The sequence below is a fragment of the Danio aesculapii genome, chromosome 3 (genome assembly GCF_903798145.1).
Source record: "Danio aesculapii chromosome 3, fDanAes4.1, whole genome shotgun sequence".
Taxonomy (NCBI): domain Eukaryota; kingdom Metazoa; phylum Chordata; class Actinopteri; order Cypriniformes; family Danionidae; genus Danio; species Danio aesculapii.
In genome coordinates, this window is record NC_079437.1 from 23,566,802 (window position 1) to 23,581,338 (window position 14,537).

Sequence of the window (14,537 nt, forward strand, 5' to 3'; positions counted from 1 at the left end):
ACCTTTCACATGGCATTCAGAGGTTTTTGCATCTGAACTCGTATATAAACCTGACACATATATTTTTCCTCTATAAATTATACAGCATCAGTGATTAATAACAATTAATTTGTGTTCATTAAAATGAGGTTGCTTTAATATCCCTTACTTTAAATTATGATTTTTCCCAGTGGGGTTGCAGCTGGAATAAAACATGCTGGGTAAGTTGGTGGTTCATTCCGCTGTGGCGACACCAATTTAATAAAGGGACTATAAGCCGAAAAGAAAATGAATAAATGATAACGTCAAACTTGTAGCCTAGAAAGACTTGTATGAATGAGACTACAGAAATCTAATGGCAATCACATTTGACACGGTTTGGATTTCACAGTTTTTTTAAATAAATGGCACCATATATTTCAAAAACCTTTTTCATTGACATTATTTCAACCAAAATTACAAATATATCTACATACGTATGTTGAAATTAGCTATAATTTTATATATGTTCAGGAGCTACACCTACTTTGAAAGGTTTCGCTTTCGTTTTATTCACTTTTGTTTTATCAGTTAGCCTTCGAAGTTAGCTGTCCCGGTATGGCCAAGCTTTGTTCAATTTAGGCGGGAGATTTGGAAACAACAACAACCTGTCCTGCACAGCTCGTGTCAAGCCATATACAACTCCATACAGCTTATTAACAGGTAAGCGAATCAATGCTAAACTGCTTTTAACACCAACATGGAGTAGAATGTTGGGGCTGTTCTGATTAAGAAATGTTGGTTCGTATGTAGATTTCATACGGAACTGTTTCTGTTGTAACGTAAACAATATTCACGCGGTTGTAAAGTTGTTTAAAACAGTTTGTTGTTGCATTATAGATCGGTTAAATGGAATTCAACGGCCAAATGGACTTTCTTACTGATGAGCAGTTGCTGTCTGTCTTCCACCTCAAGAAGACAGAAATTTCGTGCATAGAACAGCCGCTTATTTTCCTCACACAACTGAGGGACCACAACCTGTTGCCGGAGACGCGTTTGAAGGCAATAACACACACAGAAGTACACATTACAAGAATTAACAATGTTCATTCATTCATTTTCTTTTCGGCTTAGTCCCTTTATTAATCTTGGGTCGCCACAGCGGAATGAACCGTCTTAACAATGATTAATTTAGTAAAATTAAAGTGTAACAAATTTGTTTGTTGGACTGATTATGCTACTACAGTTTTAATACAAATACTGTTTGTAGAATTAGTCTGTGGTTAGTGAATTAATGTAATCTTCTGTTTGTTTGAAAATTGTACCACAATGATTTGGTTGCTTATTTTTATGGACAGCATTATTAAAATAAAACAAAAATATTTGGAGAACTATATAAAACTAACTAAAGAAAGTAAAGATTTTGGCCATTGCACCATAATAATAATTGAAGAGGTTAGATGCAAAAACCTTTTTTATCTCTAACTTTATCTGTAATTCTATAGTTATCTCATTAATATATTGTTAGACGTATACCATGGCAATATCAGTATCAGAAATAGTTATAGATGAAATTTCCATCAAAAATGTTAATTTTTCTTAGCTTCCTTTGTTAAGATATTTCACTTTAAAGAGGACTCATTCTTTGCCTTAAAATTGATATTACTGAACTTACACACGGAAGCCTGATAAAACTGCTAATTTTAGAGGAACCTTTCAGATGGCATTTAGAGGTTTTTGCCTCTAAACTCTTCAATTGTTGCACTTCTGAGTAATATTATGTATCATGTCAATACCTTACTGTGGGTTTGTTATCGTGCAGGGCAGGCTATAATATTATATTTTGGAAGGACATTAGCACGTTTTTGAACAGTAGACTATGCGCAATATTTATTTTTATTTCTTGCAAATGTGCATTTTTATATCTAACTTTATTTCTAATTCTACACAGCAAAATTTCCAGTGTTGTTTGGAGTTGTTTTTAGAGTGTTACATTTTTTGAGTTAAAAAGTGTAATTTGTGGTGTTAATTTACATGACATAAACACCTGCAGTGTACCCTTGTTGGCAGAGTAAGGGTTGTTACTGGGTTGTTACTAGATCGGATACGTTTGCGGCCGGAATTTAATGAGAATTATGTCTATTATTTAGTTAATTTCCCATTAATTGTATTTTATAAACGTTAATAATCAAACCATGTTCATAGAAAGGGTATAGTTATCTCATTAATATAATATTTTAGTCATATACCATGGCAATATCAGTACTTTTTTGGAAAATTGGACCATAATAAAGCATTTTTTGGACATTTAGCTACAGGTATACCCATTCTTTGGGACATGTGCTGTGTATATACCATTTTATTTTATTTTTTTACTATTTTTTAAAAGTGGAATTGCAGTATCATGGTGTAGATTGGTATGTACCATAATTCATATAATTGCTGCCATAAACCTTTCCACTGCCATAGTTATCTTATTAAAACATATTTCTAATCATATATATTGGCAATACCAGTGTTTTATTGGGAATTATACCTAATAATACATTTTGTACACTCAACTATAGTAATGTTTTTAGTTTTATCCTCCATGTTTTTGTAAACCTACACTTGCTCTATCACATTTGTATCTTAAAATACCCCACAAAAAGTCTCTGTTATGAGTTTTGACATGTTTGAATTTGGTACTAAAATATTTGGTACAGTAAATATGCCAAAAAAAGAGTAAATTACATTAAAAAAAACTTTCAGGTAGTGAGCATGAGACTGAAACATTAGAAAATCTGTAAAATACCATGATATTATCATCTGAAGCCACCAATTATGCAGAAATGTCATTGCTAGAATGTAATAAACTCATACTAATCTCCCTGTTTTTGTCTGTAGAAGGTGAAAGGGATGCGCACTCGAGAGCAGAGGCAGCAAGGAGTCTATGGTGTTCTGGAGTGGCTAGAGAGAGAGAGATCTCAGGACATTCGTCGTTTCTGGCGCTGTGTGTTTGAAGATCATATCGTGCAGAAGTACCCTGCACTACACCTGCTCAAGAAAAGCCTGCCAGACACTGGTAGCTGAAGTCCATTGCTATGAAATTTAAAGGCTCATTCTGCATTTTTCAATATACTGGATCAAGATTTAATTTATTTTTTTTCTTTGGTCTAGTCAGCAAATTCTATAAGGAACTTTTAGCCATTGAGACACTGGCAGAAAATAGTGGACAAAAGCAGAAGAATGGGAAAAACACCAGAAAGAGAAATAGAAATGACAGAAGTGATGATTCAGGTCCTTCAGCCAAGAAACCCTCATTCTGTAAGTCTCTGGGGTTTCAAAGCTCTCTTTGTGTTTGATGAAGCTTGTTAAGCTTTTTTTAAATGATACAGTGATGGATTTTGTTAATATTGATGATCACATATTAATTATTGAGTTATACATTGATATTATAAAGTGATCAAGGTTTTGGTAAAGATCAAATGCATTATAATCATTGTGCTATTACAGCCATGTGTAATCTACTGGTTGTTTAAGAGTTAAGGAGCTGTAGAGAAATTCTTATCTAAAACATTGTAGCATTGTCTATTAAAATGCCTGTGAGCCCATCCTTGGGATCCGTTTGCTCACAGAGGCTGTCTGTGTGTAAACTGATCATTCTCTGGAGAATTAAAGCAATTAAAAGACAAACTTTGTCTAACTTTATTTAATTTTAGTCTTCACATTAAAATGTATTCCTGGTGAACAGGAAGAAAATAATTTGCCATTACAATACTTATTTCTGGAAACAAAAATTGCAAATGAAAGTTTTTTTTTTAAAGTAGTGTAATGGTGACTTTTTATCAATTCTGACTTTTTAATCTTAAGGGAAAAGTCTGGAGTGTGAGATAAAAAGTCACAATTGCCTTTGTAATTCTACTATTCTGTGGTAAACTATTTTTTTTATCTGTGTCTCTTCTGATCTCTGTATTTTTCAGCACCTCATGAGAAAGGAAGCAAAGAGAGGATTTGGATGCTTTCTAAATATAAAACTAAGCTGCCTGTAAAATGTGGGGATAAAGAGGGCATTCTCTATCGAGATAAACTGACCAAAGGTTCACCATCACTGTGTTTTTGCTCTATTTGCTACAAATTTTATAACAGTGTGTTTATCATTATTTCAATAGATCTGAAATTGTGCATGCTGTATATTTATTCCATAGGAGAGAAGTGTATCAGAGAAGGGGCTCGGGGACGCTGGTTTTCCCCATGTGAGTTTCAGAAGTTTGCAGGGAAGGAAAGTAGCAGAAAGTGGAAAGCCAGCATCCGCTGTGACGGCACACCACTTAAAAAACTCATTGAGGTAAATCATTCAGACACTTACAGACTGAGAAAACAGGGGATTGTCTTGTCCTGGGTTATTGTGCTTGAAATTTTCTATATCGTGCACAAATACTTTTCACACAGAATGTTTTTAATTTCTATGAATCTTTATTGATAAATGATTTGTCTATACAATTTATAAATTTGTAGATTGGGTCTGTAGTAAAACATTTTTTAGATTTCAGGCAATTTATAATTAATGTTAAATTAGGCAGAAATAAATGTATAGGATTGGCTTAGTGTGTATCATATTTAAGACTGTACCTATATTTTAGATTCATACACATGTAATTCTGGGTTAATGTGGTTTAATGACACATCGTTAAAAGAGAATATTTTGATTAATCTTCATATTTACGTATTGATAAGAATTAATAATCTATGTATACATTTATATAATAATAATAATCATACATTTTATTTGTAATGTGCTTTTCTTAGACTCAAAGCGCTACAAGGCAAAATACTAAAAATACAAAGCAAAATACAAAAAATAGCAAAAACAGCACAACAGTAAAAAACATGCAATAAAACAATAAAAATATGAACCATAAGATAAATAAAAAAGAATAAAAAAGTGTTTAAAAATTATCCTCCTAAGTTAAAAGCAATGCTAAAAAGGTGCTTTTTAATGCTTAAGAAGTTTCTTAAAACAGTCCAGAGAAGCGGCATGCCTAATGCTGATGGGTAGAGCATTCCACAGTTTAGGCACACTGTATGAGAAAGCCCTACCACCCATGGTCTTGAGCTTACAGCGTGGCTTATACAGGGTAAGTCCCGATGCTCAATAAAGACTGTGGGCTGGAGTAGCAAAAGTCACCAGGTTACAAATGTAACTCGGTGCTAGCACTGCTTTGAAGGATAAAATCAAGGTAACTGTCCCTTTAAGAACCTTTTATTACTATAAAATTATTATTTAATTTTGTTATATATGAAATTAATATACTTTTTAATACATTTTTATATCATATGTTACGACCCTGGTCTAGGGTCAAGGCCGCAACATAAAAGTTTTAATTAACCCACTTTTAATGTCTCTTTATTTGTCTTTTTTTTTTTGTCTTTTCTTTTTTTATCACCAAGAAAAAAAACGTGAAGCCAAATACCTCGGGGTGAACCCACAGAAAAATAATAAACAAAAATACACTAACTAAACACCCAAATGAAACTTACTACACCTAATAAAATAACAGAAATAAAAATACAAAATCTACACCTATCTCCCTGACTAACAAAAACACAGGTGAAAATATTTACAAAAAAGAATAGTGGCCTCCAACCCCTACTGCCTCTTACCGTGTATATATTTACAACATTGACAATTAACAAACACACAAACCAAAACAAAAATAATTGGAAGGGGAAACATGGATGGGTATACAACACAGAGTCAACACTAGTACAACAGCACGAGAAATACAATCAACGAAAACAACTCAACAACAGGAATAACTTTATCACAATCTCAACAACACGCCAACAAAACTCGCTCTCCCGCCCTACGCCCGTTGTTCTCTTTTTAAAGGACGCCCTGGGTAACCTCCTCCAATCCCAGGGCACGTCGCCTGCGTAGTTAGGGCGGGGCCTGCAGCTGGAAAGAGGGAGAGAGAGAGACAAACACACACAAACAAACACACCTGCCAACACAACACATATATATTTAGATCTTTTTTAATTAGACATGGGGCAGATAATTGCACATAAGGCAACTTTTTATATTACCTCAGGTGCAATTATAATAAATATTTACAATTGTTAGAGCGGCACTGAATATGAACATACATATGCGTATAGTTCACACATACAGTTTAACTTTCTAGAGCTATTGTTAGGCAACACGGTGGCGCAGTGGGTAGCGCTGTCGCCTCACAGCAAGAAGGTTGCTGGTTTGAGTCCCGCATTTCTGTGGGGAGTTTGCATGTTCTCCCCATGTTGGCGTGGGTTTCCTCCAGGTGCTTCGGTTTCCCACACAGTCCAAAGGCATGTGCTGTAATTGAATTGGGTAAGCCAAATTGTCCATAGTGCATGTGTGTATGTCCTGGTCCTCCAGGTTGGGAGTTGAGTGTTGGGCTAACAGCCCACCTCATAAAAACTAGATATAAATGGCCCTGGAAGTATGCAAGTAAGTAAGAGCTATTGTTATTTTAAAACCTCATGTGTATATCCACCACTTGATATGAGGTAAATTGCACCTTTTCCAATTTTGCTTTCTGGCTAGTCACTGTCTTATTATATAACGGGTAACACTTTATTTTGATGGTCCATTTGAGTATCAGTAGACTGCTGATACTGCTCCTTCAACAGACATTTAACTGACTAAGAAACTTTGCAAGTACTTGTCAACTTAAACTAACCGTAACCCCAACCTAACAGTCTACTTATAATCTAATGAGAATTAGTTGGCATGTAGATGCAGTGTAACTTAAATTCAACAAGTGGACCATCAAAATAAAATGTGACTTAATAAAGACAAGAAGTGTCAGTGCCACAGAGGACTACTGAAGTCCCGATACAAAAAAACATAGAATTCAATATTGTTCATATATTTTCCTCCTGAATGCATATTTATTGTACTACTTTTCCTACATCCCATGATGCACTGAGTGAGAGCAACCTGTACACTTGTTAAAAGAGAATGAACAGTAGTAATTTGCAAAAACAAGTGACGCTATTTCTTACTCTTTAAATTCAATTTTTGTCCTGAGTTTTACATACACCTGTAGTTACATTCAAATAAGCAAATACTTTCAAATACATGTATGATCTGACATCTGTTCCCTTCTCATTCTTTCAGGAGAATCATCTTCAGTGTCCACCGATGGAGAACAGAAATAGAGCATCTGTCCAAAAGGTATAATGCCTCCCTCTGTTTGGTTTGTTGCTCCTCTTTTTTATTTTAGACATTCATCAAAACACTGTGTTTTAATCCTGTAGAGCAAGAAAAAGATTTCTATTAGCTCATCTGAGAGCTCCAGTACAGGTGAGGCAGAGTCATCAATCATAACATCATTCACACTCCTTGTCTGTTGATTTCTGAAACCAGCTGTGTGTTTTACTCCTCAAGATTCAGAAACCAGTGCCAGTTCAGAAGAGGAAAGTGATGCTGAAGATGTCCAAAAGCAGAGCAGGAGAGCAGGATTAAGATCACAGTTTAGAAGTAGAGTTGATGATGATGGGGAGGAGGAAGATGAGATGGTAGATTTGACTGTTTTCCGGGCTCCATCTTTACCAGTCACCTGCGTCTCACTCACTGGGACTCTGTACAAAGACAGGTTTGCCACAGGTATGTTCCTGCACTGAATGCACACACACACAACTCTGCATCTTGGTTTGTGCCAGAGGTTTGAATGGGAGGAGTGTATGTTTATTTTATGTTGCAGGGAAGCGTGGGAAGAGTATACGGACTGACGAACGCTGGTTCACTCCGGAGGAATTTGTAAAGGAGGAACCGACTCTCACCAATGGACTCTGGAAAAGAGATATACTGTGCCATGGAAAAACTCTCAACTTTTTATGCAAGGTAACCAGTGGAAGAAACATTTCATGACATGAAAGAGAGCATAATTATAATGATGTTGGTCAATGTTGGTCATTTTTAGAAAAAGATCCTGGACATCCATCCGAATAACTGTATATGTATGGAGTGCAGCACTGATCTAGAAGATCTGGTAAGAATCCTCTCTGTCTGGCAGTCAGTCAGTATGAAGATTATATCAATGGCATTAAGTTAAACTATCAACAAAACACTACATTAATCTTGCAATACACTGCAATAGCAGGGTTATTATACTGTAGTTGTCTAAACTAAGATGCAAAAGCCTCTAAGTGCCATCTGAAAATTTCTTCAAAAATTAGCATTTTTCTCAGCGTCCTGGTTCAGTAATTACATTTTTATGATGATTACTGGGTGCGACGCAGTGGCGCAGTAGGTAGTGCTGTCGCCTCACGTTCGAGCCTCGGCTGGGTCAGTTTCTGTGTGGAGTTTGCATGTTCTCCCTGCGTTTGCGTGGGTTTCCTCCAGGTGCTCCGGTTTCCCCCACAGTCCAAAGACAAGCGGTACAGGTGAATTGGGTAGGCTAAATTGTCCGTAGTGTGAGTGTGTGTGGATGTTTCCCAGAGATGGGTTGTGGCTGGAAGGGCATCAGCTGTGTAAAAACGTGCTGGATAAGTTGGTGCTTCATTCCGCTGTGGTGACCCCGGATTATTAAAGGGCCAAAAAGAAAATGAATAAATGATGATTACTGGGTTCTGTTAATTTCATTTAAAGTGCAGTAACTGAACATAAACATAGGAGACTGAGAAAAGTGCAAGGTTTGGAAGGAAATTTCAGATGGCACTTAAAGCTTTTTTCATTTAAACCAGGGGTGCCCAAACTTTTACTTATAAAGGGGTCAAAAACCAAAATTGTTTGAAGGCTGTGGGCTGAAGTTGAATATACCAAATTGTATAACATTAAGTTTGCCATGGGTAATTTCCTAATTTATTTGCTAAGATTTAAAAGTAACTAGAAAACTTTGCTTTAAAACATATTAATTAATGATGCAGTATCATTTTTAACATTTTATAATGAACTTATTATAGTAAAACACAATGAAGTTCAATGCTGAATACACTAGTTGAGCTGCTCCTGCCATTGCCTTAATTTGCTCACCAATGTCTTGTGCATTGTCTTCTATCTGTCAAGTGACAGAATTTACATTTTAAAAGTCTGATTCATTTACATCATTTAAATGAAACATTTAATTTTAGTTGGCTAATTTTAATTTTGTAGCTCTTCAATTAAACAAAGAAACAAAAAGTTATCTTAAATTTAAAATGATCTCTTATCTCCCTCTCTTTTCACATGGGATGGCGGGGACCAAAGGTTTGGCCCATGGGCCCTACTTTAGGCACCTCTGATATAAACATTTTAATTGCAAATGAAATAAGCATTAACTGAAAAAATCAAATAAAGTAAACATTGTATTTGCTAGTTACAAAAAAGGTGCTTCTATTTAATTTTGTTCAAATAAATCTAAATGAAACTGAAATAAATTGAAAGACTTATTTCAGTATGATGAAGTATTTCCAACAGAAGTGGAATACTGAGTAGGGGACGGGTTTTATTTTGTGCTCCTTTTCTCATCTTTCACTAGTAATAAACTAATTGTTGGTGTGGGCGTGGCTAAGCTAAAAATCTGACATCATCAGAGAAAGACTGCCATTTCATTGTTCACCTAAAAACTAACAATGTGCAACAAACTAACAAAATAAACAATTCTTTTGGGTCTTTAAGACATTCTGTAATTGAAAACCACTTCTGTAGATGAAAGCAAGATCATAAGAACAGTATGAATGCACTTGGGCTTAATTCAGTGATAATGATAAACACGTCATGATTTTGCCAAGTACTGTCCGTTGCCATCCTGGATTGCACATCTATGTTGATCCTGGAACATATTTTTGTTCAAAAATGTAATCCATACCTATTCCCTGCCCCTAAACCCAACCATGCTGTAAATTATTTCCAAACAACCAAGATAAAACAAGATAACAATCATGTAGAAGTGCATAAAATCTAACCGTAAGCCTAAACTTAACATAAACTGTTAATGTATCCCTTAATTCCGATTGGAATGTTGTTCCAGGATCAACATAGAATCCAGGAGCATGTCCTACTTGGTGAAATCAGGTTGACAATATGTTGTTACATGTTCTATGACTAGATGAACCAGAACAACGATGATGTGTGTTATGCGTGTCACTCTGACGGGGATCTGGTGTGTTGTGATAAATGTCCACGAGCTTTTCATTTAGACTGTCACCTACCGGCTGTAAATAAAGAAGACTTGCCATGGTGAGTTTTCGAGAGAGATTCACAAAATAAAATCATTCAGTCAGCAAGCATGTGAGTTGTACTTTACTTTTATCCTTTATGTTTTTCATGTAGGCAGTGGATTTGTACCATTTGCATGTTAAGAACCCGTCAACGAGGGTGTGCCTCCAGAAACATGACTGAACAAGAAGCTTTTGATTCTCCAGTATCTCAATACAAACTGGTAAACACACACACAAACTCAATAACTTAATTTATAAGGTAACCACAGATATTTCACACTGTTGGAACAGCCTCCGGGGAACACATAAGAGCCATAAATATGAAGTCTGTCACAATTCACTCACTCTCCACTTGTTTCAAACCTATTTGAGTTTCATAATAATTTTGTTCTACTGTGGAAGTCAATGGCTACTGGTTTCTAACATTATTCAAAGCATCTTCTTTTTTTTGATCAGTTTAAAAAGCAACATAAATAGGTTTGGAGAGTGAGTAAATGATTGGTAAATGTTTTATGTGTACTATCCTGCTGAATATATATGCTGTTTAGTATGTTTAGAGGAAGAAGAATTAAATGCTGTCCTAATTTTTTTGTGTTTAATTCAATGTGTGTTGTTTGTCTTCTGTAGCAGTGCCACTACCTGCTGTTATGTATGTACAATGAAGATATCCAGAGGGTGTTTGTAAAGGATCCACGCCAAAATGTGAGTTTATGCTGCAGTGTTTTAGGTGTTCAGAATTTCTCATCATTTGATTTTCAACTAATAAATAGTCATTAAATAAATATATTAACTCACACCAATGAAGATACTTATAAATATATTGTTCTAATATATAAAAGAATAGCAGAGTCCACACAACAACTATAATAGTATGCACAGAGTAACATTATCACTAGAATCACTTTCAAAATGTATCTTCAGTTGATGAATGATTGATAGCCATCAGAATCTACCCTGGTTTAAAGGGACAGTTCACCTTAAAAATAAAAAAATATTAGCTTTTAATTCACTCACACTTAGGCCATGGAAGCTTTAGGTGACTTTTTCTCTTCACCAGCAGAACATTAAAAAAAGATTTTAGCTGCACTTGTGAACAGCTTTTGTTTTGTCTGCTCACTGTTCTTTTTACTGTTTTGGAAAGAAGCTGACATTTTAGGGAAACAGGAAAACCAAATTCCAGGCAGTGGATAGACACACAGGCATCATCTGCACAGGTTTTTTCCACAATATTAAAAGTTTAGCCTCGCTCCTGTGCAACATTTGTGTTAGATTTGAGCAAATACAAATGTGACGTTTTTGATTGTAGCTATATGGCGTTGTCTGACCTGAAACCCCGACATGCATGTCATGCTCAACTGTCCACCATGTAGAAACAGGCACTCATGTGTGGTGATTCCATCATATGCCTCCTCAAGTGAAAAAGGCCTTTTAAAACCATTGAATTGAAATTACATTGCATCTACATGCCATCTAATTCTCGTTAGACGGTAGACTGTTAGGTTGAGGTAAGGGTTAGGGTAAGTGTAAGTTGACTTGCACATGCTAAGATTCTTATAGTCAGTTAAATCTCTGTTTAGCAGCAGTAACAACAGATGTTAAGCAGACAGTCTACTAATACTCAAATGGATCATAAAATAAAGTGTTACAATCATGATTACAGTAAAGTTGTTGATTAAGGTGTGGATTTAAGGTTGATTAAATGTGCATTCAAATATTCAAAAATATCATAAGAAATTCACCAAAATAAACTATTGTACCCCCAGGTGAGGAGATACTCTGAGTTCATATCTGATCCAATGTGGCTGAACAGAATAAAGCAGAAGTTGAAAGATAACATGTATCAGACATTTGGAGAGTTCGTCTCTGACTTTCAGCTCATTTTCAGCAACTGCAGGAAATTTAATCGGGTAAGATTTTATGATAACATAATATAGACAACAATAACAACAAAAAAAATTGATCTATACATGGACCTATCCTGTGCATGATTATTGAATAATTAACATGATGGTTGATTGGTGTGTTTTTGGTTTTCTCTTTCTCTCTAAAGGACAATAAATTTGGCCAATTGGGTGCCAAACTGAAAAAAATCTTTGAGGAGGAGATCCAGAAAATCTTCTTTATCCAATAAGGGTTCTGTTTTTCTTGTGTCTCAAAGTTTCAAAGGAGAAATCTAAGCAGCTTTGAATATTATAATGTAAATAAGATGTATTACAATTCTTATCCCACTGCCCTAGGATTAATACCTTGGTTAATATTCACGCTGCACAATTTTTTTGTAATTCAATTTTTCTATGCTGTCATATTTTATTTACTTATTACTTATTTACTTTATTTTTTTATTTGGGTTATAGATGGTCATCTTATATTATATCTGTATTATCAGCCTGTTGTCCTCCTCTTAGATTTTAATCACTGTCTAATGACTTTAAGGTGAAGGGTGTCATTTTTATAATTGCAAAAAGTATTCTAACACCATTGTAAACCTGAAAAAAAAAACATGCTCTTTTTCCTCAGATGTTAAGGTTTGAATAGGTTTTTTGTCAAATGAATTGCATGAATGACCTAAAAGACCTATATTTTTATTGATTTTTATTGTTAAAAGATTTTTGTTGTTTTTTAGTCTTTCGCGTTCTGTTGTTTTGTTTTGACGCCTTCATGTAAAAAAATGTGGAGAATCATTTTTACTGAATCGTAAACATTGTAAAGAATCAGGAATTAATTTCCAATTTTGGTGTTTGGTAAATTTACGTTAGCATTTATATTAGGCTTTTTTTTCTAACTGGAAGTAAAACAGACACTTTAATATGATATTTATATTTAATATAATGTACTTTAATAAAAGTAAGACCATCTCTGTGCCTTTAATATGTCAACAATGGTTGTTGTAATTATGTCAGACGTTTTTGTATTTAAACATTTAGTGGGTGTCTTCTGTAAATTATGGTGGTGGTGGAAAATGATATTCATGTTTTGCTCAGATTTACACCTAGTATTAAGATTTTTTGCACCAGGTATTTTATCAATATCAAATAATTGACAATGCTAAATACAGGTGTAAAAATGGTCAACATTTTGAGGTTGTTCACTTTTGATCACATTCAGAAATAAACAGTGACATAAATGTGTAGTGCTCAATCAGTAACTAGCTAACAATTTTTGTTAACTTGTAATATATACAGTATATAATTTGTATTCATTCATATACTAAATTTAAGATATTGTATTTTATCGATTCACAACCTAAAGCGTTTGTGATCTCACAAGTCCTGAAATGAACTCTTTCTAATTTTATTTAATATTTATTTATATTGCTTTATTTTTATTTGTCATATCACTCAATTTTCTTTTCTACATTTTAAATGATTATTTTTTTAAGTGTAAAATTAATTTACAACTAAAAATAATACATATATTTTTTATAAATTTGACTGCTGGACTGCTCCATGATGGATATTTTATTTTGTAATATTATTATTACATAATATTACATTATAATAATATATTTGATTGTATACTAAATAATATTTAATTACATTAAAATTGTTATTGTTTAACTCTCACCATACAAAATATGCTAGATAGCGATGCTAGATAATGGTTTATAGTTATAATTTATACTTCTAGATATTTATTGGGGGGCCCCAGATTTCCTGGGGCCCTAAGCGGCCGCTTACCTTGCTTATTGGTTAAATCTGCCCCTGATCACAATTTATGGCAGTGACGAAGGCATACATGTTCTCATGAATGAGTGATTTGGCATTTTCCTATGATAAGTGATACTTTAATCTCCCAGTAGCAAGACAGCTAATGAAATAGGCCGGAATGCACTATTGTACCCTCTTATTACATACCATTGACCCAGATTAAAAACGCCAGAACAACAGGATATCTAAACAAATGTTTATTCTTTCACAATTAAGCTAAACATTTTACATTTTAACAGCAACCAACGACAACAAAAAGCAATGCTTGACTGTAGTGTACTGTAATGTTATCATAGCCATGATATCAATTTCCCTCATCGATTTGCCGTATTAGCAGTAGCAGATGCAGCAGTCAGTTTTCCTTTCGAACTAATTTGGGTATTCACACTTTATTTTGATGGTTCATTTGAGTATTAGTAGACTGTCTGCTTAATATCTGTTGATACTGCTCCTTCAACAGACATTTAACTAAGAAACTTTGCAAGTACTGTACATGTCAGTTTACACTAACCTTAACCCCAACCTAACAGTCTATGTATAATCTAATGAGACTTAGTAGGCATGTAGATGCAGTGTAACTTCATTTCAACAAACGGACCATCAAATTTAAGTATGACCTTACTTTGCTTTTACAGAACAGAGAACTGCATCTTTTCAACATGCTGACACAGTGACTTTTAAAACCTCAAGGTTACTATTACGTCAAGT

At 34.4% G+C, this 14,537-nt stretch overlaps 1 protein-coding gene across 2 annotated transcripts; it reads left to right on the forward strand.

Moving 5' to 3' along the window:
• The first annotated feature begins 550 nt into the window (after nt 1-550).
• On the forward strand, nt 551-13,246 carry LOC130221088 (sp110 nuclear body protein-like). Of its 2 annotated transcripts, none has more exons than XM_056453407.1 (16): nt 551-681; nt 859-1,038; nt 2,845-3,022; nt 3,118-3,264; nt 3,921-4,037; nt 4,146-4,285; nt 7,100-7,156; nt 7,240-7,285; nt 7,370-7,588; nt 7,686-7,825; nt 7,905-7,973; nt 10,011-10,141; nt 10,235-10,343; nt 10,750-10,824; nt 11,886-12,029; nt 12,173-13,246. In XM_056453407.1, the coding sequence occupies exons 2-16, from the start codon at nt 868-870 to the stop codon at nt 12,251-12,253; spliced, it is 1,824 nt and encodes a 607-aa protein (XP_056309382.1). In that variant the 5' UTR covers nt 551-681; nt 859-867; the 3' UTR covers nt 12,254-13,246. The 2 variants fall into 2 exon arrangements, with proteins under 2 accessions (XP_056309382.1, XP_056309383.1); XM_056453408.1 differs by having other exon boundaries at nt 859-1,020.
• The last annotated feature ends 1,291 nt before the right edge of the window (nt 13,247-14,537 follow it).